Source organism: Gallinula chloropus (assembly GCF_964237585.1).
Source record: "Gallinula chloropus genome assembly, chromosome: 6".
Lineage (NCBI taxonomy): Eukaryota > Metazoa > Chordata > Aves > Gruiformes > Rallidae > Gallinula > Gallinula chloropus.
In genome coordinates, this window is record NC_140091.1 from 33,230,955 (window position 1) to 33,258,469 (window position 27,515).

At 40.1% G+C, this 27,515-nt stretch overlaps 1 protein-coding gene across 1 annotated transcript in view; it reads left to right on the top strand.

Annotated features, from left to right (window-relative positions):
• Positions 1 to 27,515, top strand: part of DPYD (dihydropyrimidine dehydrogenase) — a gene marked incomplete at its 5' end in the record, with an annotated part of 351,370 nt that overhangs the window by 222,177 nt on the left and 101,678 nt on the right. The window contains 2 exons of the mRNA XM_084266073.1: positions 18,118 to 18,186; positions 20,674 to 20,757. Coding sequence (XP_084122199.1) covers positions 18,118 to 18,186; positions 20,674 to 20,757 — 153 coding nt within the window. The remainder of the gene's footprint in view (positions 1 to 18,117; positions 18,187 to 20,673; positions 20,758 to 27,515) is intronic.

Consider the following 27,515-nt stretch of genomic DNA (forward strand, 5'->3'; position numbering starts at 1 on the left):
ACATATGAAGTTTATGTGTAAGACCAATAGCAGTTTTTCTCTACAGACTGTGCAACATTTATACATTTATAGAAACCTTTTCCCTTTCTAAGTCTGCACTAGACTTTATAATCTGGTTACTGCAAGGAATTGACCAGAATATCTAAAATTACTGTAGAGCTCTTCTGAGGCTTAACATAAAGGAACAAAAAATGGGGGAGAGGGGAAATTAAAATACAGAGGAATCACAGACTTCACAGCTTTACTGTGAGAAGGTCAAAATTGGCTTTCTTACTGGATGTATTAGAAATAATTTGTGTATTTTTGCAGGCATTATTATAGCTTTTACTTTGGATGGGTGTTCAGAAGTCTGTGGGATGTTGCATAGAGTACATAGTATTTACATTTTGAGATAGCACTCACTGACTTGATTCATGTTATAAAAGGTAATAAATAGCCTGGTTTACCATTTGGGTTTCAAATTTGAAATACTTAGGAATTTGGAATAGCATTTGTAATGCAGAGGATTAGGTGAGCTGATGCAGGGAACTTTCATCCTCGCAGGAGTCATGTTCAGAGAAGCGAAGATTACATCATCAGCCAGCTCTTTCCATAAGCACCTACTCTTTGTGGGGCTGGTATAGCTAGCTTTGCCTTTCCATCACAATGAAATTATACTTTTCACTCCAACTACTTACTGAGGTGTTCATCCACATGAGGGTTCACAGTCATCATGACGAGCCAGAAAAGCTACTAGCGTGGAACAAAAGATTTCTAAAGCAGGTAGGGCTGTACCCATATGGACATCCCTTGGTACCAACCAGTGTATTGTGGCCCTGAATGGGGAGGGTACAGCCAACGTGTTCTTGGGCCTGTCAGAGGACCTTTACTGGAAGCCCAGATGCTTTTCACATGAACTGAAAAGGACAGAGTACAAAGGGACAAGGTCACAAGCTGGGCTACCTGGAAGTTTGACACACTCCCTGTCATGGAAGTGCCCAGCAGTGCAGGACAGCTACCTGGGTACCTTTATCTGAATTTCAAATCCACAAATCACATTAAAAAACTCCAGAAGTTGTTATTGCTGCAGCTTAAACTTCCCAAAGCCAGCCATCGTGGATGCTTGGTAGGAGGTGAAAAAGCCCACACAGCAGTTGTTAAATTCACCATATGGAAAAGATCCCTTTCACTACAGGAAACTGGCAGTGGGCCTAGTCCCTTAAGATCAGAGGAAATCCTAGCTGGAGAGGGAGGATGGGGTTGGAATAAGGCACACATACTGGTTACCTTGCCCAGGTAGTAAACCACGTGGCCATAGCTAGTGTGGAGTGCAGGAGTGACCTAGGCTTCTCAATCCCCAGTGGATACTGTGGTGAGTAGAAGAGAAGAGGTTTTGGAGCGTGGAGAGTATGACCACCTGCCCTTTTTCTTGTCATCCTTCAGCACAAGGAAAAGGGAGGTCGAAAACCGGTACAGAAAGATGCTTCCTAGAGAGAGAGGAGAGCTGACATGAAAGGAGAGCAGACACATTAACAATATACCTCTGCCTATTCCAGGGATCTTTCACTCCCCCCATCCCAAAGGTGTCCTCCTTGTCCTGGCACTGGATCAGTTCTTCATGAGCTAGCAGGACACACTTTCCTGTGTGCTGTCTAAGGAGGAATTCAACAAGGACTCTGATTTACTCAGTGGATTTGCACCACAAGTGCCCATCCATTTCAGTAGGCATAGCAGATGCTATTTGCAAAATTAAGTGAACAAAAGCAGATCCTGGTAACAGAAATGCTGATGTATTTGATCTTTGAAATCACATTTTCTTATAAGGAAGGAAGTTTTCTGGGAAAGGCTCTTCCATAAGACATAAAAATTGGTCAGGGTTCATATGACCTAAATCTTAGTAGAGATTGGGTGGAGCTACAAAATATGGTGCTGTAAATTTTTCACTTCTCGAGGCTTAGGTGTTAGTAAAACAAATAAGAAAATACAGGAAAATTCTCATCTGTCATCAGCATTTTTTGATGGTAGTGTTGGCTATAGGAGATCTGCTTGAGGCTTGACAAGTTGCAGAGAGCTGTCAGTATAACACTTCCTTTTGGGAGACATCAGAGGAAATACAGACCTTAAATCTTCTATCATTGTGCACAAATTGGCATAAAATCTTCTAAAAAATATAATTAGTAATAAGGAAAAAAAAAGTAAAGAACCCCATTTTGTAGTATGCTATTACTTAAAAGGTTCCTTCAGAGAATCAGGAGAGACTTAGCTGATAAAGTGAGTTTGGGTTTTTGAAAGTGTTTGATAGGGTCCCTCACTGAAGGATTTGAAAGAAAAGTAAGTTTCCAAATGATTAGAGGGAAGAAACCCACATGATTAAATAACTAGTAAAACATAGAAAATAATGTTAAGGAATAAATACTCAATTTTCACAGTGGCTAGAGAGCTCCAGTAAAATTCTCACTGGATCTGTGCTATTTGAAATGTTTGTTAACAATCTAGAAAAGAAAGAGAATTTCAGGAATCTAAATGTTGCTGGCAATAGTAGGTATTTTAGGGAGATAAAGATAAGAGCTGACTGTAAAGGGTTGTGAAGGATCTTGCATTACTGCGTGACTGGCCAATGAACTGCCAGATGAAATTAAATGAAGATAAATGTTGTATGCACATGGGATAAAACAGCACTAAATTTATATATACAGTGATTGATTCTAAGCTAACTATACTAGGGTTACAGTAGGGAACTGTGAAAATCTCTGCTTAATGCTGAAATAAAGCATATCAAACACAGAATTTCTGGGAAAAGAAGAGAGAACAAAGCAGAAACACTCATTATGCTGGCATATTGGTTCTGTTGGGTTTTTTGTTTTTTTTGTACATTTTGAATACTCTGTGTGGTTAGATTTTTCTGTCTCACAAGGGTGTAGTTGGATTGGAACCAGCAGGATGATGGGTGGGAATGAGCAGTAGGAGACACTTCACTACGTGCCACTGTGGCTGCGGAGCTCGTTCTCACAGGGCACTGCGAGTGCCAGAGGTACAGAAGGGTGGAGAACGAACCAACTGGAGAAATTATTTAGAGCAGGCTATGGAGTGCATCAGCTCTGGCTCAGGGAATTCCTGTGTCACAGATTTCTTAAATGCTGGGAGACTTTTCTTGGGAACTATTCCTGTAAGCTTGCCCTAGAGAGCTGGCCCTGGTGTGTGTCAGAGAAAGGGTACTGAGCTACGTAACCCGTTCCTGTGGGCTTACATCGTCAATGCACAAAGAAGAGCTGTTAGATTTGCACCCAGGATCAGAAACCCTCTCTGCCTCCCAGTCCTGTCTCAACCTTTGGACCATTGTGCCTGTATTACATTTTGACAACCTGATTAGCATGTAACTACATTGCTTGAACTCAGGCTGGGATGAAGATATATTTCATACTAGTTGGAAATTTTGTGCTAAGGGTTTTGTAATTCAAGTGCTGCCTTCAATTTACTAAGATTTGAAAGGCTGCACTTCCAGAGGGTCACCACAGATGGTCCCATATATAGAAACACAAGAAAGTCCACTAAAAATTTCCCCAGAGACAATGTCTGTTCACACATGTTCAAATGGTCATGCAGTACGTGTCATACTGATCAGTCCTAACTGCCACAATACTGGGTTTGGTGATTTTGTTATTAATTGTTTTTTAAAGACTATGTTATTAATCTGGCAAAAGAGGTGGGAGCACACACTCCAGCCATCATTTTGAGGGAACTACAGGGAATTTGTAGGGAATAAGAGAGCACATATCTTTTGCTGGAAAATGCAAATTTTAACTGAGAATAGAGCCACATGGTAAATTCAGTGAGATTTTTACAATCAGTCTACGATTCAAATGTACCCATTTGTGGTGACAAATTAGGACCTTGAGGAGAAGCGTGAGAAGATCTTTGATGTTTTTTGCTTCTAAACTGCATCTTTTCCAAGACACCTGTCAAACTAGTTCAGTGCAGAACTGGACTTTCTTCCTGTGCACGTTACCAAGCCATGACTGACTTTGTTTGTTTTACTTTCGCAGCTAAGGTTTGACAAATAGTGAGTAGTTCAGTAAGGCAAAGGGCTATTTGTACCTACGCTAAGAATATCCTTTTGATTTGGAGAGTGAGTTATTGATCCCTGCAAGAAAAGAACAATTTTCACAGTTTTGTGAGGACTATGAACACGTCTTTAAAACTTTTGCCTCGGGGTAAGGACTAGGAGAAAATTAAAGCAGTTTCTGAAATACTTCATCAACCATCTCCTAGAAAATGACCCAATCTGCTTGATTATTGGAAAAGACAAACTCCTTAATGGCTAGCATCAGCTGAAGATGGTTCAGGATGTGCTTTGGCTGTTGCTGCTAAGAATTCCTTTTTTTGAAGAGATATGTGAATGGTCATTAAGCCGGGGTATCGACAAAGGAAATGCGCTAAACATAAAGACAGTGTGATTAAAAAGATATTTCTAGGACGTAATTCTGCTGACAGTGACATGAAGAGTTGCATGTTTTTGTTCATCTTATTAAGGTCTGAATTTCCTTTTATTTTTCTATGCAGACTATTATTTAGAGAGGAAAGAAAAGCTCTTAAAGCCCCCAACTGTTTCCTCAGTTTGGTAAGTTTCTGCGTGCACAATAGAGTGCTGCGAAACGATCTGTGAAATCTGCCTGGGTATCAGGCAGAGCATTCCTGCCTTCTGGAAATGTCCTCCGCAACAAAGGAAGTGGCACCATGCGTTAAAAAATGCTGTACACTAAGATGTCCATTTCACGCTCCCCCCCACCCTCCCAATCTGTGCTTAAAATAGCAATAACAACCTTGGTGCAGGGCATTTCCTGGCGATTAATAACCGGCCAGGGTTAATGGCCCTCAGCAGTGCCTCGGGCCATCAACTCCTCCCAGCCAGTCATTACTCCCTGGGAAATGCCCTTTTCTGGGTAGTTATTGTTCTAATATTAGGATGTAGAAGTTGCCATTGGATGGGGAGGGAATGACCTTGTGGCAGTGTTAAAAAAGTAAACACCCAAATGGCAAAATTTTAAAATTGTAAACAGTCGATGATCCCATCAAATTTAAAATCCAAAGTTTGTAAGAAGGAGAAAATTCTGCTAGCCTTAGTACCTGTGCAGAACATTTATCCCCAAACATTTCTCCCCAGTTTACGTATCATGTTTGTCATAGGCAACTGGGCAAATTAAAAAATTTGATCTTTTAAAATGGACAATAGATTTAATGTTCATTTATACTGGCTGTGATATGATTTTAGTCTTCTATGAGGCACTGAGTGTATATATATGAATGATTTAGATAATTCTGCTTTTTCTGTTTTATGTAATGTCTATTAGAGTAATAATAAGAAAGAAAATTTGTGCCTGATAAATGTAATAAGCGTATGCTGTTCCTGTAGCCCATATTCTGCACTTAATTTTTGTGATGTGGTTTACATTTTAGGCATTCTGCTAGAGCTCTAATGAAGAAAAATATGAAGGCTAGGTCTATATTTAAAAGCCTTCCTCACACACTTATGTAGGCTAGGAATACTAAAAATAAAATTGCATCTAACTGCTGTCCTGGCAGAACCCTGGTGTAGATGCAGTTATACCATCAAACAGTTTATTTTTGTTCAGGAGCAAGTAAAGAGTTTACTTTACTGCTCTGAACTCTGCCGATAGTAGGAGAGCTGGCTCTGTGCAGACATGTTCTAGCTTAGACAAGGAAGGCAGAGGCACATGCTTGAATCTATCAGAATTGGAGCCAGCTCTTCAGTCTGATTGACAGCAGCTGGACTATATCCCAGTCTCTCGTGCTTTCTGGGGAGGGGGGCTATGGAAAGATCTCAAATTCAGAGCAAGATGTGGGAAGGAAGTGTTCCAATATGTGGGTTTTTTTTTTTTCCTTATCCACTGAGAGGAACATGTAGATTAGAAGAATTCTTGGTGGGCTCTGAATTGATCTTAATCCACACCCTCAGCACTGCTGGGAGCTTCTGAACTTTTTTTATACACACTGAGTTTAAGAAGTGTGATCATAAACTTTTACATAGTCTTCTTCACCAAACTTCTCATATCTGTCACGTTTCCATATTCTACATCTCAGTTCAGCCTTTTATAATTTCATGCATTTTTTATCTTCTGGTTGAAACTAATGAACTGTGCTTGCTATTAAGGTTAAATAGCAGCTGCTAAATGTGCCAAGTCAGGTGGCCAGCAGGACCCAAGAAGCAAAATTCTTTCTCTCTTCATATATCATTAATCTGATACACTGATAAGGTGAACACAGACGTGCCAGTAAGTTACTGTGGGGTAGCAAATCACCGTGAGTCTGTATGGTAACTACCTGTGTGCATATTTGTAACTTGTAGCAAATATGAACTAATTCAAGTCAATATGAATTTCTTCAATTTTGGATGTACCTTGTGTTTCATGGGGTTTGGAAGAGCACTGAAGCAGCGGATGGCTGCAGGTGTGCCAATGGGTGGTACCTCATCAATCGGCAGTAACTTGTTAGTGCATCTAAGCCCTGTGTGCATATCTAGTGGAGATGGAATATTCTTTTAATTGTTGAAGGAAAAATGTGACAGTAAGTACTTATTTACTGAGCACTTAAACCTTAATAAATATTGCAAAAGTGTCTTTCCAGGAGACCTAAATACATCCCTTGTTATGAGCCAATAAGTTAAACATAAATTCTAAGAAACCATCAGAGTACTTCTCTGTCCTAGTTCCTGCCGCTGCACCTGCCAGTCTCACAACTCCCTGGAAGAATACTTTTCTGCTGGTTCGTTTCTACATCTTTCTCATATTGTTTAAACACAGGGACCCTAATTTATTTCAAGTTTTAATTTTTGTTTATTTTTCTTCTAATTTTTTTTTCAGTTTAACATTTCTGGGGTTTGGTTTTGGGGTTTTTGGAGGGTTTTTTTGTTACGTTTATTGCTTCTGCCTAATTGAGGTCTTAGGTTTGGAAAAAAATTATATTGAAGCTCTGTTCCTAAATTTCAGGCTAGCAGTTCTAAAAATCTGCAGTGCTTTTCTTGCAGTGTAAGAATCTGATAGACTTATTCTTAGCCAAACCATTCTTGGACACTTAGCCATTCGTGCGAGATACATCTCCGTGTTGAAATCTGAATTAGTGTGGGGAATGTTTCCTTTAACTACAGCTCAGGTGAGAGTAGAGGTTGTGTGAATTTTATATGTACCCCAGATTCCTACCTGTGAGCAGCATGTGCACCTCAGGGTAAAGGGTGGGCATTAAAAATGAACATAAGTCACATCTGCGTTCCCCTAATGTACTGTCAGCACCCCTCTGGTTTCTGGAAGGACTTCTGCCTTTGATTCTGCCTGAGGCATCCACATTTCACAGGGCTCATGTCTGGTTTGTCTTTTTGGGGACACATATACTTACTGCTGGGTCATTGATAAAATCTTTCCAATGTTAGATGGCAGCTGGTCCTACAGTGCTTTCCTCTGAATGCGACTGTGATCCCATAGACTGTTCAATGCATTTTGATTTTGAAATGTCCAATCACATAGCTGTGTGCTGAACAACTTAGATAACCATTTTATTAAACATCCAAGTATTTAGTGAAAACAGCAAGTCCTCTTTCAGTTTCTCAGCATCTTCAGATAAGCTGCCCTAAAAGATGAAGAGGTAGGTGGAACTGGCAGTTGAGGAGGAAAGATTAGTCAGAAGGTAGCTGCCAACTTCCAGCCCTTAATTTTGTGTCTTCTTTGCTGCTGGAGGGTAGCCAGAAAACTACTTGGGTCATCAAACATAACAGCTAGCTACTTAAGTAAATTATAATGTCTGCAGACAAAAATAATAAAGCTACCCACTCATGAGATTTTTCTGGTCATATCTCAGATGGGAGCACTGAGGACCTGCCCTCATGAGGTTCGGTGCATCTTGGCACTGTTGTTTGCTGAATTTTTGGCCCAGCAGGGAGATATCAGGAGATAATAAGAAGTTTATACGACAAGGTCAAGTTCAACAGAAAACAAGAGATTTCACCTTAACGTATTGAAAAATTCTGTGCCTGACAGAGTGCAGAGTTTATTTCTTTGATAAAGGACTATTGCAGTGTAATTTTACCTATAGAAATATTTATATATGAGACATTTTTTCCAAATTAAAATATTTATTTATTTTTGAAGTCTTTGTGTAATCCCCAAAGCATGTTTTTTCCTTGCCTAGCCTTCTTATCTTCTCTCTTCTCCCACTTAAAATTTCCTAAAATATCTTACTGATAATATGTTATTGAATGTTAATTTATTGCCAATAATTTGAAATGGGCAATGATGAATTTTGTGTAAGAAATGCTACTGTTGATTCTAGTTTATGGTTAAGATTGATGAAGATTATGTGAGGGAGCAGAAGGCAAAATACAGAGATAAAAGACAGTTACCAGACTGCAGCAGGTTCCTGTGCCTGGGGAAGGCTCAGTGTCAGAATTGCTAAAGATGGGTGGCTCTCTGCTTGGTGCATGAGTATGAAGTGATCGTGAAGAGAATGAGGCAAGAATACTTGTTGATCATCTATGGTTTTTGCAAGGAGGATTCATATGAAAGTTCAGGTTGGCAGGAACCTCAGGAGGTGAGGTGAGCTAGCCCAACCTTCTGCTCAAAGTAAATTGTTTATGAAATCAGACCATTCAAAGAAAATCATATGGATTTGGAGAGGATGCCCAAAGAAGTGGAAACTTGAGTGCTCTTCGAAAGAATCATTCTAGCGTCTGGAGGAGGAAGGCAAAGGCTTCAGAAGAAAATGAAGATCAATAGATAGATGGGTATTAGTATGTTACTGTGTGCATTGTAGCTTTCTACCATCCTTTCATTCATGCTTTTGAACAGGAAAATAACCCAGAAAGATTATTTTGTAAGAGAGGCTCAGTGAAGTTCTGGTGGGGATGGATTTCACTGATCTTGCACCAGCCTTTGAAAAGATCCTGTGTTCCAGCCCTGTGAACATCTGCAAATTGATTCCTATCATGATGTAAACCCTTCCCATTGATAATCAGGCAGATTTTGGAGTGTGAGGAGCTCTCCTCTTTGTGATACCCGATACCTAGACCAGACAGGAGCAAATAGCATGAAGGGACCGATAGGTCCCCCCTGTAGCTGACATATAAAGCCGTCAGATTCCTGAAGAAAGGAGGAGCCTGTTCCCCCACACCACCTTTATGTGCATGCCCTCATCTATCTCAACAGCCTGACCTAAGAGTTGGTTGTGCAAAATCAGGTAAATTATCTGTGCTTTTCAGTATGTCGCTATGGGGATAATGGTGCACAGAGTGGGTGAGATGTGGAGGATGCAGTCAGGCTGACAAAATCACTTACTCCTCCCAGGCATTGCTTTGGCATCAGCAATGTCACACAGTGAAGTAGATCACAGGGCTCCAACGTGTAAAAGTGAGGGGTTTTTCTCCTTCCTTGCTGAGCTACGTTTTTCTCCTCTACCAGCACAAATACTGCTGGTTTTCTTGAGCATTCAAATCCAAGGAAGTGAATTAGAAGAAGCCCCGGGGGTGATGGAACAAGGGAAGAGATAGGATGGACTTCTCAGGGGTGCAAAGAGACAGATTTGACTGGGGAATTGCTGACTGACTAGATGCAGGAGTTAAGGAACTCTAACAAAGTTATCGGTGTTCATTTTGTCTCTTTTTATTTTCGACTGAATTTGTTTCCTAATAAGTTAAGCAGCTAAGTTACTGAGGAAATACATCTGCATGTATCTAGAAGCAGTCAGGGACTGGAAGGGATCTTGGGGTTCCTCTCAGTCAGCAGCAGCTCACTGCCCCACAGAGTAGCCTACAGCCCGTCAAAGTACTCGTCTCCAGTTGGCTCCCCATCTCAGAGGGGTACCCTGCAGAGCACTGCCTGTGCCACCCTGAGAATAAACAGTAACAATTTGTGAGGTGCTCAGAGAACTGTGGTTAAAAGGGTTGTGTGTCTGTCTGGGCAGATAATTTGATGAGAGAAAAATTTCTAGAGGTGGAGTAAAAAAAAAATCACGGATTTATCTTGTCTTTTGCCAGCCTTGTTTTCCATATGTGGCCTGAAGATTCAATAATGTGTCAGCACCCTGGTGTAAAGCTTCTGCTACAGGTCACAGCAGGTGTCTAAAGCATTGTAGAATTAGATACGTCCTTTTTCTATTAGTTTCTCCAATATTGCACTGGCCTCCTCTGCTTCCTCTTTATTTTAAGTAAAGCACAGAAGTACAGCAGGGGCATGGCAGATCCAAGGGTTTGTGGGTGTTGTTTGGAGGGTGTACTGCTGGAAAATAGTATCTGCCTTCACTCCTCTCTTGGATTCAGCCTTTGTTAACTTGCATCTCTTCCTCCCAGAAATGCTAATTTCCTTTTACCTGTGTATTTGTTTTCACTCATTACCAAAGAGACCAAAGGTTGGACAAGGAGAGGTTTCCTATGCAAAAGAAATTCCTGAGGATTCTGTCAAATTTCCAAGGGAGCCTGCAACCACATGGGTAATTTTCAATGGGAGTTGAAGGGTTTCCCTAAAGCACTGACATTTTCAATAGTCTGTCATAAAATGGACATACTTTTTCTAATCACGTAAAATATTTCAGTTCCCCTGAAGTGTTTCATACAAGTGCTATATTTTCTTTCATTAAACATCTGGTTTGGGGAACTCATACTCCATGGCCTCTTTTTCACTCTTAATAAATTACCACATCTTAATTAAAGAGTGCCCTGAAGCGTAGGAGGTGCAGGTGCATCAGGAGGTTTTACTGTCCGTTCATTTTGCATTCAGTCATACTGCAGGTTGGTAGGACTCTTGTTAAGTGTTGTAATGGAAAGTTAACTTTTCATTCATCCACACTTGCCATGTGCATGATCTATGCAGAGAAGCAGGGCCAAGGCCATGGTAGCTCAAGTCTCACCCTGATGGTGGCTGATAAGATGCTGAGTTTTATGTGGCAGAGGAGCAATTACAACGCCAAGCTGCTCCCTTGTTTTCCTACAGGTGCAGCCAGTCCTAAAGAGTAATCTATTTGGCTTAATGCTCCTGTCAAAGGCACAGCATTCTGTTATTTTAAAAAGAAATGGGTTTGTTCATAATCCTTCGGTTTTATTTTTCTGAGGTTGTTAGATCCTAACAACTCTAGGCTTTAATTTGAAGCTGTAGCCCAGTGTACTCACTGACATCCATCAAATAATCTCATTAAATAGATGGAATCTCATTGATAGAAGTAGAGTCATCATACAGAAATAACTGCCTTTGAAAATAAGCATCTCTGTTTAGCCTGAGAACTGAATCTTTGTTCTTTTCTGATCATGCTGATTTTGTGTGTGTGGTAGGGTGAGCAAATAGTAATATTTTTAAACTCCTATCATCATCTTCCCTAGTTTTATTTGTGTGTTGATAATGTTTGGCCTGGTTTTGTGTCGATCTGTTCTATCTCACATTCACTTCGAAAAACAAACTGTACATCTCAGTATAAAGTCATGAAGTAAAGATAGGGCTTTTTTGGGAAGCTTTACTACAAAAAGGAAGCTAAATAATAAGCATACTAATATCCTGTAATTGTCTTATTTTAATTTACTCAAATTATCTTAAATGTATTTTAAGTGCAAGTTAAGTAGGAAAATAATGGTTGGTTAGAGATTGTGAAATCCTTTGCTCTCCACTCCCCGAAAAAAGAAAGAAGAGAAGCAGAATTATAGGTCAGCAATGTCAAGACATTCTGCATTGCTTTTCTTTATCATCATGCAGAATCTTTTTATTAAGGCAGCATAGAAAGAATAGATTTATGGACTGAAGGCACAATGTTTAATATGTCCATATCCATCTAGATTGACAGTTCTTACCAACATGAATTTCCCAGGAGAGACAGTGTTACTGGTGTCAGTGGATGGCATCATTTACTTCAATGTTCCATTATTAAATTGATAACAAGATAATTCCTCTGCTTCTCAGAGACATGACAGGGTTTACAATTGTTAAGTTTCTTATTGCATGGGATTTGATGTTCTAGGTAGTTTTTAATAAGAAGCTTATTTTTGTTTCAGTTCTGCAACAAATCAAAAATTACAACAAGAAGTGGAGAGAAAACCCGGTTGGGTCTACAAGGCCCCAAAATCAGGCTGGGCTGTTTTACACTGATGAATCTTTGTGCTCCCATAGGTTTTCAGTGGTGCACATCTACGTGTGTTTGTGCAATACAGAGTGCTTGCTGCAGGCAGACTCTTAGAAATGTTCTGTGCATTGGTAATTCCTGCTGGGTGATTTTGAGGGTGATAATTTAACCCGCCAGTGGCCATTTGGAGAGGCAGAGGACTGCCACACGTGGCACTGAGAGGCAGTCAGCCGCTAAGATGGGCCGTAGCTGTGTCCTGACCCGATGGGTGTGAGAGGCAGGCTGGCAGATGCAGGCTAATGGTGTGAGTCTGGACAAGGTGGAAAATCGGTACCAACCCCAAAGAGTCCTGTGGTGCTCTTTTTATTCCCTTGCTGCTCAGTCTTTGCTGCGGAGGCTGCAGGTCGGAGTATTGGGTAGGGCAGGATGCGGCCTACAGACCCTATGTTTCCGCCTTCCGTGTGCAAAAGAACTGTGAGAAGTCTACATGCAACACGTGTGTTTTCCAGTTCAGTATTTACAGGGTGTTTGTCATGTCACTGAAATAACTGAGGAGTGCTCAGTCTTCACCAAGAACCTGGTGTCACACGTGCTCTTTTAGGCACCCGTGTACAGGACCTTCAGGAAGTGCTCCGGCTGTGTCAGCTGGTTTGCGGTGTGCCAGTGAGAGATGGGGTAGGTTGGAGCTGAGAGCCCATACCCCTCCTTGGGAGACACAGGGGATTTTAATGAAGTGAAATAATGATACAGCTGCCGAGTCCTTCCCTAATGTGTTTGTAAGGATGTAAATGTCTTTTCACTGCCGAGCGAGTATGTTATTTTTGCCATTGTTTTAGAGAGGCTATTTCTTCAGTGCCAAGCTTCTGCCTAGTAAATGCTTCCTGAACAATTTGGGTTAAAAACGTTTGAGTTTGTTCTGACTAGACAGGTCGTCTACTGAGGCTACACTGTGGTTTTTGGGATAAAGGGACATATCTTCAAAGGAAGATTGAGGTCTTTCCATCTGACCTAAACACAAATACCTTCTGAAGTTTAGATTGGTCAAGAATAATTTTGTGGGTATCTGAAATCTGGTTCTTAATGTAGTCCTTAGTCTCTGCACTCCATCTATCCATAGCAATTATCCTGTTCCATCACTCTGCTTCCCAAAAAGGTAGCTGTTAAAAAACAGTCCTTCAACCCTCTTGAAATCTCCTTGATTTTATAGCTTTCAGGGGAACAGTCTCTTAAAGGTGATATTAAGGATCTGTTTTTATTTCTGCAAGGGCTATGCATGTCAAAAATAAAATCCTGGGGATTCTTGCAAGTGTTTGAGAAAGCAGAAGGGGCACAGGTTGAGGCCAGTTGCAGTGTCTAAACAGAGCATCTGTGGACACATGATGCAGATCTGTCCCCCAGCCTGGTGCAGCATTGAGAAGGGGCAGGCAGGGAAGAGAAAGCAGGAATTATATGGGCAGCTGATATTCCTGAAGCGCAGGGAGTTTACACACAGACCTGGAAGAACAACTTAGGAAAAGGTATGGGTTATGGCTGGTGTTGTATGACCAAAATAAATATGGTTATTACAGGCATGAGGGTAGAGGATTGTGATTCCATTGTGTCTGTTGGGAAGTTTTCTTAAATTTGCAGGAATTGACAGTGCTCACATTTAAATCCAGCCCCCTGAGATTTTTTTCAGACTCTTTGAGTGTACTGAAACTCCCTTATTCCCTGCAGAGCAGTACAGGACAAATGGTAATTGTCTACCCAGAGTTTTACTGCTGTCTGGCTTTAAATAGATGTTCTCAGGATTGTCTGACCCAAAGTAGGCCCAGTTATTTTTTTCTCCTTCCTTTTGTTTTGTAACCTCTTGCAGTGAATTCCATGTGTTAGGGAAGAAAGATCTGTTGAAAACATACACAGTGGCACACCTCATCCTTTTTATTTCTTTTAATGCTATTGCATTCATGAGACATCCACGTAGAGATAATGGAAGAGAAAAAAAACATTCGCAAGGGAAATAGATTCTAGTTTAAGCTTCCAGGGGATTATTATAAACAGGGAGAAAAAATATTTTAAGGATTATGAGAAGTACCTTGTCAGTGTCCTTTTAAGTAGAACAACTACTAATGCATTAGTTACAGAATCGTGTGAAATGTAGCTTTTTACTAAGTGCTTTAGCTACGGTATATTCATCGTAGAATCATGTCCTAAATGGTACATTATATACCCTCCTCTTTCCATCTCCCCTCCCTCCAACCAAAAAAAAACCAATTTTATTGTAGACCACCTTCTTCCATGGATGATCAAGAAAATTCTGAGCATACAACAGCGTCTGGCCTTACAAACGTGTGTCTGTTCGCTGTGGCACTGGGAGAAATTGTCTTATCACCTCGTGTAACGTCAGGGCATAAAGGCTTTGTCTGGCAACGTCTGTCGCGGTGATGGTCGGGGAGGGAGCGGGGTCCACAGGGCTGCCACGCTCCTTGACGTGGGGCAGAGGAGGCAGGATCTCTTGACAATAGGCAAACTAGCGGTTTGGATGAAGGAAGAGGGAACAGCGTATGCCAGCTACGCTTCTGATCTGGAATAGGGAATGGGCTGGGCATCCCGCTGTGCTTCAATCACGCGCGGGCTCGCAGGCAGCCCTCACTCACGCTATGACAAAGCTGCAATTTAGTCAACCTTCATTTACCACTTACTACACTTTAGCAGCAGCTTTATTGTAAGATCTGTCAGTAGTCTACTCTTGTAAGCCCGGCAAGCGTGGTGCAGCCTTGCACTTGTGGTTCAAACAACTGTAATTAAACTTGTGTCAGGTTGCCACGGCGAGTTTCAGGAGCCGAGAGGAAGGATGTGCTCTCTGGGGTTGCTCCTGGGCTGCACCATGTGCTGAACTTCTCTGAGGTACCAGCTGCTTGGGGCTGTTAAAGTCACAGGGGTGGTCATGTGCTACATGGCATTGTAAAAAAAAGAATAATTAAAATAGTGAGAATAGGCTGAGATGTGGTAACAATTTCTGTTTATTACTAACCAATAAAACCTCTCATTTTTATAGCTTGTTATTCTTACTCCTTTCTTGCTATTCTCTTTCTAGGTAATAGGAGATAATAGTCCATATTTTCTTTATAAATTCCTATGTGGGATTTTAGGAGTAGCTTCAAACCTGAAACATCACAGCTAGTGCCCCTAAATGTCCACATATGATCATTTTTTATTTTTTTTTTAATTTTTTTTGTCATGGGTACTGATCCCAAAAGAAAAGACCATTGAGGCATTTTGGGCAAGAATAGTCACTTGAGGAAGAGCAGTTAAGTTGTCATGAAGTGCTGGAGGATCTGTATCCACCTAGGAATTAAGTTTAATTTCAAGTTCTAAGAGAACACTGGGGAAAAGGGGAGAATAAAATCTCTGCTATTTTTAAATTTTCATTATTCCCTCTGAGATCATGGTTTTCATGTGAACAGTCACAGCAGAAATGTAATTTTTGCTTTCAGTTATTTTTGTTATTGCAAACCACTGCTTCTGTCAAAAGTGTGTACCTAATTTTAAATGTGAATGCTGAAACTAATCAATATTAAATAAACATGTTGTCTCTAATTAACAGCTCTTTGAAACATCACAGATCTTGTTCCTCATCTTTTGTACACTCCCAGCAGAATTTTCAAATTTCATTAATAACCCTTGACATAACCTAACTCGGCTACTCGTGAACCAGCCAGCCGCCCTTGTTGTCTTACAACTTTCCCTGCTGAAAAAAACTGGGCTTGTTTTAAAGCTGAATTGTGCAGATTTCTGATATACTTGGATTGTGACTGCAACTGCGAAAATCCTTATCATGTTGTCAGTGGCTGAGTCGGTTTGGGTTTTTTGCTTTAGTTAGTTTATAAAAAGTGTGACTTTGACAAGACATGGTTTCTAGTTAACTTCTAGTGCATGTTTTAACTAGTTTCCTACTATTTTTTTTGGTCATATATACTTTCCTAAATGTATCTTTCACAATTTGTGTTTTGAAAAATATTAGGGCTTTTTTAAAGAAATTTATATTTATTTCATGAGTACTCAAATTATCCTGAATATTCAAATAGAACATAGAGCAAATTGTGTTCCAGAAAAGATAAACCTGTATAGCTATATAAGGTTTTTCACAGAGGAAAAATGTCTAATAGAGGAAAGAGAGGGTTTTTCTTCCTCTGTCAAAGGGGAAATAAAAGCATGGCCTGTAATGATTGTGCGTGTTTAATGAAAAGCTTGGTCATGTATTTATGCCAGAAGTGCACACAAATGGGCACCTGCAGGCAAGGCAGGTACTTCATCAAACATGTTCTTTCTCAAAAGGCTCCCATCTTCCAAACCAGCCCGAAGGTGGATGGGTAGGTAGTCTGCAGGTAGGTAGGTGGTAGATTGATAGGTAGAAGTTCATCAGAGCAAAACAATGGAAATAATGGAAATAATGATGATGATAAGTGGTATTGTCCTTTTGAATGAATAGATTGTAACCTCGCAATGTCTAATTTTCTCCATAGTTGCCTTCCTTTTTAAAGTATGTTTGCCTTCCTTCTAAAGATACTAAATATCTCATCCTTCTTATGGAGATAATTAAAGAGCTACCATTTCCAACAATTGTGTTTCTAGGACAGTCTTTCCACACCAGGCTTTTCAGTATTTTCCCTCATATGAATGAGTCATTAACCATCAGCATTATGGGAGAGTTCAGGAGAAGTGCTACACTGACTGGGAGGGACAGATTAAGCTCATCCCAGATATTAATGCCGTCAGTAAAACTTGCTTGGGAAGTGACAAAGATTAAAACCAAATTTCATCCTACCTGTGGATAGAATTTACATGCAAAGCTTTAATACGTTTCACATAAGAGAGCCAAATCAACAGCTGGGGCCAGATGTTTTTCTGTTCTTCTCTCCTGGTGTTTCCTTTGAACAGACTGAACCAGTTGTCTGCTTCTAAGTCCTGTGATTTTCTGATTTAACCTTCCAGCTGCTGCAATATGGGTCTCTTGCTGTTTTCTTGCCAACCTCATCCTTCTAAAAGTCCTCCATGAAGGAGTTCCTGGGCTGAATTCTCACCATGAGCATACCAACTCACTGAGATTCAGTCTCTGATGATCTTTGATGTCCAGAAAAAGTGATTTTCTTTAATAGAAATTAACTTTGTAACTTGAGCTGGACAGTGACCAGAGGAGTAGCTAACGTTTGTTTAACAGCAAACAGCATTTTATGCAATCAGAAAGGTGTGTGTCTGGCTGTCCTTCCAGAAGAATCCTATTAGAACTTGTTTTACCTAAAAACTTGAGCGCAATAAGATCTTGGAGGCAGCAGCAGCTGCAGCGGGAGCAAAGGGGATGCACGGAAACGGCTTGAGGAGCTGGGGCCACAGCCAGCAAATCGCAAACAAAATGTGTGTTGTGGGAACACAAAAGCTTGAATTTCCCTGTGCCTCTTTCCCAGTCCTCCCAGATTTTCCCCACGTTGTGTGAGTATCCTCTGAGTTGCCCCTACACGAAACGCTCCCAGCACTGTCCTTAAGGTGCACAGTATGAGATTCCAGGGTGCTGGTTTCTGTGCGTCCTGTCTCCCTCAAGTCAGCTGGAGTATTGTGTTCCTACGCTGCACATCAGGTTGTCAGGTCTTGCACCAGTGCCTTACCTACCTCTACAGAGCCCAAACTGCTCCTGACATTGTCTAAATAGTAAATAACTTAATTCCTGTGACCCCCAAAAAATGCATGTTTGTCAGTTTTCCTGGAGGGCTCTGTGTACGGGGTGGCTGTGCTTCTCACTTTATCCCATGCCAAAGAGAAGTCCTCCCTGTGTGTGACTATACCTGCTGGTTTTCCTGAATTACTGTACAAAAAGGCGATAAAAAGGGCAACTTTCTATACTATTTCTCGCCCCAGTGAAATATACAGCAGTATTTCACTGGGCATGCTGGTCGCTCCCATATGCAGGCACGGGTACTTAATGTCTGGAGTCCCAGTAAAGTCCTGTGTTACAAAATCCAGTAGTGTTGCTGAAAATGATTGCTTCTGTGTTCTTTCCAGATTCTGATCGCCAGTGTCATGTGCAGCTATAGCAGAGAGGACTGGACAGAACTTTCCAAAATGGCTGAGGTAATGGTTTCCTAAATGTGTTCCTGCATCTTTTTTTTATTGTCCTTAAAAACAAGAGCTGCAATAAGGTATTTCCTGAAAGAGATTCGAAGTGAAAAATGAGAATTTGAAGCACGTCCATTATAATTTGTTTATTCTGTGTTTTCATTAAAATGATGGAAATGTAAATTTAAAGGAAATCTGTTCCATAAAAATGGTCCCTTGGATTTGTAAGCAGTACCTGGAAAGCCTTTAGTCTTTGAATCTATATACTTTTTATTTGCATTTTAAGCAAACTGTATGTTATGACGGATGCCCTGATAAAATTTAATTCTACCTTTGAGAGCCTAACTTGATCTTACCTTGCCTACAGGCACACTAGTTTGACAGCACCAGAAGAAATTTTGAATATAAACCTCTTGAATATTTAAAGTATAAAAGGCTCATTTAATGCTATTCTAGTTTTAATACAGACTTTCAAAATGATAGCAGAGAAAGCCAGCATATATAATAGCAGTCAGCAGGCTTCCTATAATATAAATCCAATTTTACACAAATGCAAACAGACTATGCACCTGAAATTTTGATTCAACTTGAAGGAAAAAAAAAACCCTATTTAAAAACATGTACCTTCATCCATAGGGAATAGTATAAGAAATACTTGATTAAGACCACAGTAATTTCATTCAGAAAGGTGTCTATATTGGAATGTATTACCAAATTGTTATTTGTAATAAAACTGTTTTTTTCCACATAAAGAATCGAGAGGAAATAAAAAGTGTAGTTTCAGGTCAATAAAGGAATGTTTTAACAAATTTAAGAGAAGAAAAAAATTAGCTTGTTATTATTGCTAGTATTGGCTTAGATATAACTGGTTTGTAAGCATTATATACATCTCTTTTTTATATCTTTTAATATATGTATGTCGATAGGGCTGTGGATATTTGTGTTTTCATATGGCTGAACGGGTTTGTTTGGGCATTGGCATTTCTTTATCCACAGTGTCCAAAGCCCTCCTAAGGTGATGTGGGAAGACACTTCTCTATTCTCTTTGGCCATTTTAAACCTCTGAGGGAAAAAAAAAATCACTTTGGGGAGTTAGGGAAGTGAAATTAAACATTATCAGTAATTAGCTTGGTGATCTTCAGCACTAGTTCATTTTCTACCTGTATTTACCTAATTGACCATGAAATCTTTTGTGGTATCCGTGCTTGACAGGAGCAGTACCGCTTTTAAACTGACTAAGATGAATGGCTTTATCGTGCCATTTGCTCCTCTTTTTTAATCCAGTGGCATTGCTATCCAAATTTAAGGCAGGTATTTTTCAGTCTGTGTTTGTATTTATGTTACTCTTAAGAAAAAAAAGTAGTCATTCACACACACTCAATAACGTGTAAGGGGTGCGACGTAACTGTCTTCTGCCAAGCACTGGCTAGTCTCTGCCCTGTGCAGAGCAAGACACTGTCTGGGGCACTCTGGAGCCCACAGCTGAAGAGCAGTGGTATTTAATCACCCGCACAGGATCCTACCTAGAAGGTAATGGATGTGGCTTTCCAAAGAGCAGGAGCCCCAGAAGGTACCGCAGTGCCTCTCGGCAGGAGGACGACCTATTCATACAAAAGGTCAGCTTGTCACGGAGGCCGACAGCCCCGGCATCAGTGCGGCACGGCTGGGCTTGCAGAGCTGGCCAGGATGTGGAGGATGCCTGAAAATGATGGATGGCTTCTCCCCGCTCATGAGCTTGGAGAGCTGCTGAACCATGGCCACACAGCAGGCAAAGTTACTCCAGTTCAATAAGCAACACCAAAATGCAAATGCAAACCCAAATACTAGTTACAGCCGCGTGGAGGGCAGCGGGAGACATCCCCATCTCAGGCTGGAGCAGTTCAGAGGAAGGAAGAGGAGCACGTGTGTTTGCTGCCCTTGCACACCTCAGCTCCTTTGCCTTTTTAATTGTAGCTAATGGAGGGTGCTGAACAGAAATTAGCATGAATGATATGCTTGTATACTCTTGTTTGACTTCAGAAACAAAAATAGTTAACAATAAAAGCACAATAAATGGCACAATACAGGTGTCCTCAGAAAATTTAGAGGCTAAATTCATTACAGCAGAAGGGAGAAATTTACTCCTGAGTCACAGTTCTTCAGAGCCTGTGTAGCACAGACCACCAAACCTCGCTCTCAGTGCTGCCCTAAGGCCCTGTAACTGCTTTTCATTTTTTAACATTTTCCAGAACCAACTCCTTACTGTGCTTGTCTCTTTTTAATTTACTGTTTATTTTCATTTCCTTTGTAATTTTAGGAAGCCACGTAAGTTTTTGAAATTTTTCTGCGTAATGATCGACACATTTTTTTCAGGCTGTCATAAGCCTAGTTTTCTCTCCTTTAAAAAAAAAAATCAAATGTCTAAAGAAAATCTATTTAACATGAACAGTAAATGCTACAGGAAAGAGTGCCTTACTTGAAGTTAAATTTGCTTTTTTTTTTTTCCTTTTGCATGTTTCATAGGCTGCTGGTGCAGATGCTCTGGAGTTAAATTTATCATGTCCTCATGGTATGGGGGAAAGAGGCATGGGCCTGGCCTGTGGGCAGGTAGGACTGGAACCATAATCTCTTTCATGTCTCTTCAGCAATCCACTGCTGCCACGTTGATAGTTACACCTCGGGGAAGACACAAGCAGCAGATTACTAGCTTGAGATTTTTAGGTTGAATGTGTTTAAATATTGAGTGCTGAAAGAAAAAAAAAAAAAAAAAGAAGACTACAGAAGCTGAGAATATACAAACTGCTTAGTTTTGCTGAGAACAAAAATGCATTATGTATTTGACAAGGAACAGGATGAAAACAAATAATACCCAAAAAGCGCGTGGACAGAATGTTGGGTTTCCATTTCAGTGCCCTGTAGATATCTTTTAGATCACAACCTGGTAACTAGTGCTTATATCAATAATGATTTTGTAGGGCATGAGATATACTCACATGTGATTTCACAATTTTCAGCATATGAACCTGAACCGTGGTTTAGAATCACACAACAGGGCGTACATTCTGGTAGTGCCATCTACAGTTAGTGTCTTCTCTTATAAGAGCCTGTGTTCTGTGAAGTGGGATGGTTTAAACAGTTGAACTGTATAAACAGCTGGTTTATAGGTTGAACTCTCTGTGCCTGATGGATTGGCTGTGTGGAAACCTGGCGCAGTTTATCGGTACATCCCGTGGCTTCAGTTAGGAGGAAATGCCTGGCTTCCCCATGAAAAGAAAAGATGTGTATGCAAAAGCCAATTCTCACACTAATATCCTTTTGAAGTTTTCAGATCTTTGCATGTTTTGGTCATGGTTTGAAATCTACTTTGGGTCTGAAACATGCACAAATGTGGTGAACCTGGAAGTGTCTGAAAAATCTTGGTTTATAGTCTAGCAGGAAAGATTTTGTAGAGATTGACCATCAGTTTCAGGCATCTAAAGCCTGTTTGATTTCTAATCTTACTACATTTTTGAGGGGGGGGGAAAAAAGGAGTGGCATAGAGAATAGAAATCTTGATTACAAGCTCTAAAATTGACACATACTATTAAGTTGATCCCCTTGGAGGGCGCTAATAGATATCCTAATTTATCCTCATTTCCTCAGTTGAACTCAGAACTTTTAAGAGTTAAGATGTGATTGGAAAAATAAACCATTAACTATCTAAAACTTTTAGTAGGGAGGTGGTAGGAGCTAGAATCATTTTAGAGCAACTGTGGACACGCTTCAGGTGTAGCTTTATCACAGCAGCACTGTCAGGCATTGTGCATGGGACATTTTAATATTTTTTTGTGACCAAAATTATGTGAATCTGTTGCATACTATAGATTATTTTTTTTAATGGAAGTAATCTGTATGTTTTTCATGGCCAGTGGTCATTTACCAAAGTTATGATTAAAATTGGGAGAGAATTAAAAAACCCCTCCAGGACAAAGCAAGATTGTTATAGGTATGATTATTTTTTTTTTTTTGGCCTGATTTGCATTCAGCAACAAAGAGCTATAGTGTAGCTTTTTTTATAAAAGTGAAGCAATTCCCACCCTTCACTCTGCAGAGTGTAACGGTGTAGCTCGGGTTGTCCCACCTGAGATAGCAGCATGCTGTAGAAGGGTAGAGTTTGGCTGGGGAGAGCCCTGAAGGTTTCACACAGAAGCTGAAAGGGGCTCTTTTCAGGCTTGCTTTTCTTTCTCTCTTTCTTTCTTTCTTTTTTTTTTTAGGCATATGTTATTTCCAGCTTTCACTGGTTGGAATAATGTATGCATGTGAAGTTGCTTAGATGTGTAGTCAGTAGGGAGCTGTCTGGCTACATGAGTTTTTACATATCTTTCAGCTATTGTAAAATCAGAGAACCAAATGCAAAATCTGAGCACTCAGGGCTATCGTGTGGATTTGTGACTCTCCTTGGAGGAGATCAGATCCATAAAGCAAGAAGAAGATTACATTATATATACATATATGTTTGTATAATAATAAAATTTCTCTCTTCCCCATACAATATGGATATCCTTTTGAATGTTTAATATATACTACTCTTGCTTAAATATATTCTTGTATTTTCTTAACTGTCTCACCAAAATGAGAGCTCAGAAAAAATCTATTTCTTTAGACAAATAAATGAATAAAGCAAGCTGCCTTTAGAGGGACAGATCCTGAGGTTCTTCCACATGGATGGCTACAATTACATTATACTGTCTTTAAATGTAGTTTAGCAAAGCAAAAGGTGAGGATAAACTGGATAAAATATGCAACAAGACTCATCAGTAGCTCTTCAGGGGCTTCCACATGTGGTGTTCCCTGGAGGCCCCACCATAAAACACTAAAGCACTAGGAAGCATTTTGGCTTTATTCCTAGTTTTATTTTTTTACCAGCAGAGCTGAAGTCAGATAGGTCATACATAGGCAGTGTGGGGAAGAGAAGGCTCAGATGTGCTCTGGAAAAAAACCCCACCACTCGATATCTGGAAGTCAGAACATGAGGCTTTGAGAGACAGAGCAGCTTTCCTGGTTTTACAGTGAAGCAAGTTTTCTTAAATCTTTTTGATAACATAATCCACGTCTTCATAGGAAATTTTTTTAAGGATTAGGTCCCTTTTCATGCCTAAGCACATTAAATCCTCAGGAAACTACAGAAATTGCTGACATGAAAAATAATGGCAGAAAAACATGTATGTGTATCTTTACTATTTATAGTGTCTAAAATGTTCTAACTTTTTTTTTTTTGCTGCTTGAGAGGAAAAAAAAAGGAAAGGAAAGGTTAATTACGCTGTCTACTTTTTCTCCTCATTTCAATTCCTATGGCGTGCCTAAGGGTAAGCGTAGAAATCTGGGAACATCAGATTTGTTTTCTCTCTATCCTAGTCTGTTATCTAGTCTCAAACACTTCCAATGTTTTATACCCACTGTACATTTTAAAAATTCCAGATGTATCCAAATTATACATATGAAGAATTGGTACTAAGCAGGCCTGTTTGTTTTAGACCGAATTACAGTTCTCAGCTTTTATTTGATTTTAATTCCAAGTCATTACTGCAGACACTCTGGCGCCCAAACAGCATCGCTAGCCAGAGGGTAATATTAAGAGGCATCTGTATTGCTGCCAATAAGTTACTTAAAGCTGGTTCTGTATAAAATGTCAATTATATTTACTAATGCTGATTAATGGTAATAAATTTAAGGTTTGTATTCTTCCATAACAATCTGCAACAGTCTAAAAGTTGGATATCATTAAAAATTGTAATAAAATTACCATCATTAGGTTTAACAGTGCTAATGCATGGATTTTCTTTGAGTCAAGTAATGTAAATGTACAAAACGTTTAATAGTAAACATAAAGACAACGTAGTCAACAGCAGATTATTAAAACCCAACCGTATCGTTTCCCCAGTATAGCTCATTACTGTAGTAATTCTAGCATAAAATCATGAAAATATTAAATCAATCAGACATTGAGATGGTAGCACTCACATTTCATTGTCTAACTCATGATGGTGTATTTGTGGTGCACTTTTTGTCTCTTCACTGGAAACGATGCAAAAATGTTTTAATTTTTGATTTTTTTTTAATTTGTCCTTCTAAAAACCAGCATTAAACATTCAGAACCATTACTGTGACGTGAAGTCAACAAATTTGATTGTTTGTTTTTTTGGTTTTGGTCCAAAAGTCAACAAGTCTCTCCAGCTGCTCTGGTGAGAACAAATAAATAGTTGAATTTAGTCAATAATCTGTGTTTTACTTTACATCCCTGGTAAGTTCTGTGTTATTCTTTGCTGTTCAGATGAAACTGCAGGCATAGTAAGTGCAATGTGCATGTATGTAAGATCATTAGAATAAGACTGACTGGGACAAGTGATGTCCAAAGGCTTCAAAAATATCAGTGAGTGTATTTGGCCTAAGGGGGGGTTGTGAAAAACAACAGAGGGAGGAAAAGAGCAGCCTGCAGATGCTTGAAAAGTAGTAACAAAAATGCTGGAAGAGTAGCTATGGAGAGGGAAAGATAATTTTCTGTGGTATCAGATGACAGCCAGGGACAATGGCCACAAATGGCTGGCTGAGTGTTTCAGGTTGGGCATCAGGAAAACCAGTCACCAAGAGGGGGATGCAGCAGAGGGACCTGTGGTCTAGCAGGACTGTGTGTGCTGCATCTCTGGAGTTTGCAGGGCTCAGGTGGGCAACGCCATGGCCTCAATGATGCTGGCCCTGATCCCACTCAGAGCTGGAGCTTGCACTAGCTGCACTCCAGAGGTCCATCCAGACAAGTGTGGATTCTGTTGGGTTCTGTTGGGTTCCTGTCCAAAGGCAGTGCATTGATAGGAAAGATACTGCAGAGATAGGAAAGGAGTTGGGCATAAATGGAAGCGCGAGGACTCTGTTCACTTGTGAGAGATGATTGGTATGATAGGGAGATTTCCAGTCAAAAGCAACACATCAGTTAAATTTCCAAAGAATAGAGGATGCTTCTAAATTTTTTTTAAAAACCCCAAATCTCATATTCAAAGATCTCAGCCCAAGCACAAGAACAGATATTCTTTATGCTATAAGCAAATATTTTAAAAGTTAATAACATCCTGGCTTATAAATATTTCTCATTAATGAGTCATACCTTCTAACCTCTGAATATAAGAAATCTTTGCCTATCTCAGCATTTAAGCTATAGGTTTGGGGGATTGTTTGCTTTTTTAGTTTATATTGAAGGAGGCATATGTGTGTCTCTTGTGAGCGCTGAAATCCAGATCCTGGTGGTTTAACTATTCAAATCATATGTAAAATGAACTTGCTTTGTGGTTCTTTTCTTATCTTTATTTTCATTTTACTTAAACTGTACTTGCTGCAGCCTCTGCTGCTGGCTGTGTTCATGTTTATTGCCTGCAATTAGGAGGCAAGTTTCATAAAAGCCCACATTGCCTCATTCAGAAGACGACAAATCTGTTAAAAAAAAAAGGAAAACCCACAAAAGCCGTGGTTACTCTGCAAGATGAGAACTGGCTGCATGGCACAATTAGATTTGCTCTGCTGTACCTTGGAAATAGGAAAGATGAGGCTGCTTTTTAATTGAAGCGCACAGCATAGCATGCTAATTTGCTGTTGCTCTGCCAGCAAGGAGCTTGAAGTATTTTAAATAAATGATGCCCCAAACAGAATTTGATTATATCTGTGTTCATGTGGCATTCTACTATCACCCTACAATAATATGCTGGTTAAGTATAATTCATTGAGTCCTTCAGGCAGTATTAGTTCTCTCTCTTCTCTTTCGTATCAGTTGCTGCAACAAATTAATGCAAAGTACAGCGGGGGGGTTGTTACTTTGTGCTGTAGCTGCAGTGGGAACATTGCCACCCAAAATCCAGTATAAACCAGAATAATCAAAGTAAGGTTTGCATTGCTGTTTGTGGTGGAGTTTCAGGATTTAGGTGTCCTGTTGCTCTCTTCCATTGGCCCCTGGGAAACAGATTTGCACAGGGTTTTGAGAAGAGAAGTGCTAGCTGATCTCTCAGCCCTTGTCTGTGCGTGTCCTCTGTTACTCTGGGGCATGTTTCAAGCACAAGAATTATAGAATTATAGAATTATAGAGACCTGTTTCAGTCATGTTTGTCAGAGTTGAAACCATTTCAAAGACACTGAATTTCTCTAAGTTTCCTAAACCTAGGCAGTGGGGTAGAGGCGAGACACTGTCTGCTGCCCAAGCTGATGGATGTGAGCAGGAGCCTTAATAGTCCGGCTGAGGGCAAAGCTCAGGCAGACGCAGGAAATTGAATCACAAGGCGCAGACTCCTCAGAAAGAAGGATTCCTTGGCTCAGGCCGGGCTGGTGTTGCTCTGCAGGGTGTGCCTGCTGCTCTGGGTGCTGTGTTGCTGGGCGGGTGTTTGGGCTGTGCAGGGAGAAGGCAGGCTGCTGGTGGCCGCCTGCAAACGGAGATCTAAGCGCACGTTTTCAGAGGCCAGGAGATGAGTTTTGTAGGCCTACATTCCTGGCTCCCACACTGATCCTGGCCACATGTCATCCTTTACAATAGTTTCTAACCTCTTTGGATGAGCTTTTCATCTTCTCTGGTTTCGTATGTGTCTCCTACCTTTCTCTGTCCACTCCCTCTTTTTTTAAACAGTCCCTCACAGGGGAAACTCTTTGCTGAGTTGCTGCCAAAGTAACAACTGACTAAAGCTGTTTTGTTGGAAATCTGAACAGAAAAATCTTGCTGACTATGTGGTCATTGCTGGGTTGATGACATCTCACTCACCTTCCCTCCAGTACCTGAGGATTAATTCCCTTTCTGTTGCCCTCATGGGATTCAGATGTGATTAAATGTCATGATTTAAATGGATTTCTTCCATGTCTTTAGTTCCATAGGTCCTTTGTGTGCTCATACGTAGTGTTTTCTGTAACATGTAAAAAGAGACAATACCTAATAATGAGGTATGACAGTTAATTGGTATTTTGTCTTAAGAATTCTGTTTTTCATAGACTCAAGAAGAAATGAATTAAGATGCAAAGTTTAATAAATTCTTCATCGGAACACTATTCTGTAATTTCATATTGCGGTTTGACAACATTTAATCCACTGTTATTGCTTTGAAATATTTTTAATTGAATTACTCAAAAGACAAAATGGAAAATAAAAAGGGATTATAATAATATTAACAGCACTACTAACTTGCTGAAACTTTTAATGACATGGTATGGCTGTTAATAAGGTTTTAAATACTCTTTATCTGTGGTGACTTTTTATTTCTATATGGAAAGCATTCTTTACAGAATGGATTTTCTTAGAAAATATAAAAGGGCTTCTGTTTCCTCAAAATTCATGAAGACGTGAAATCAAGTTGGGATAACCTTAT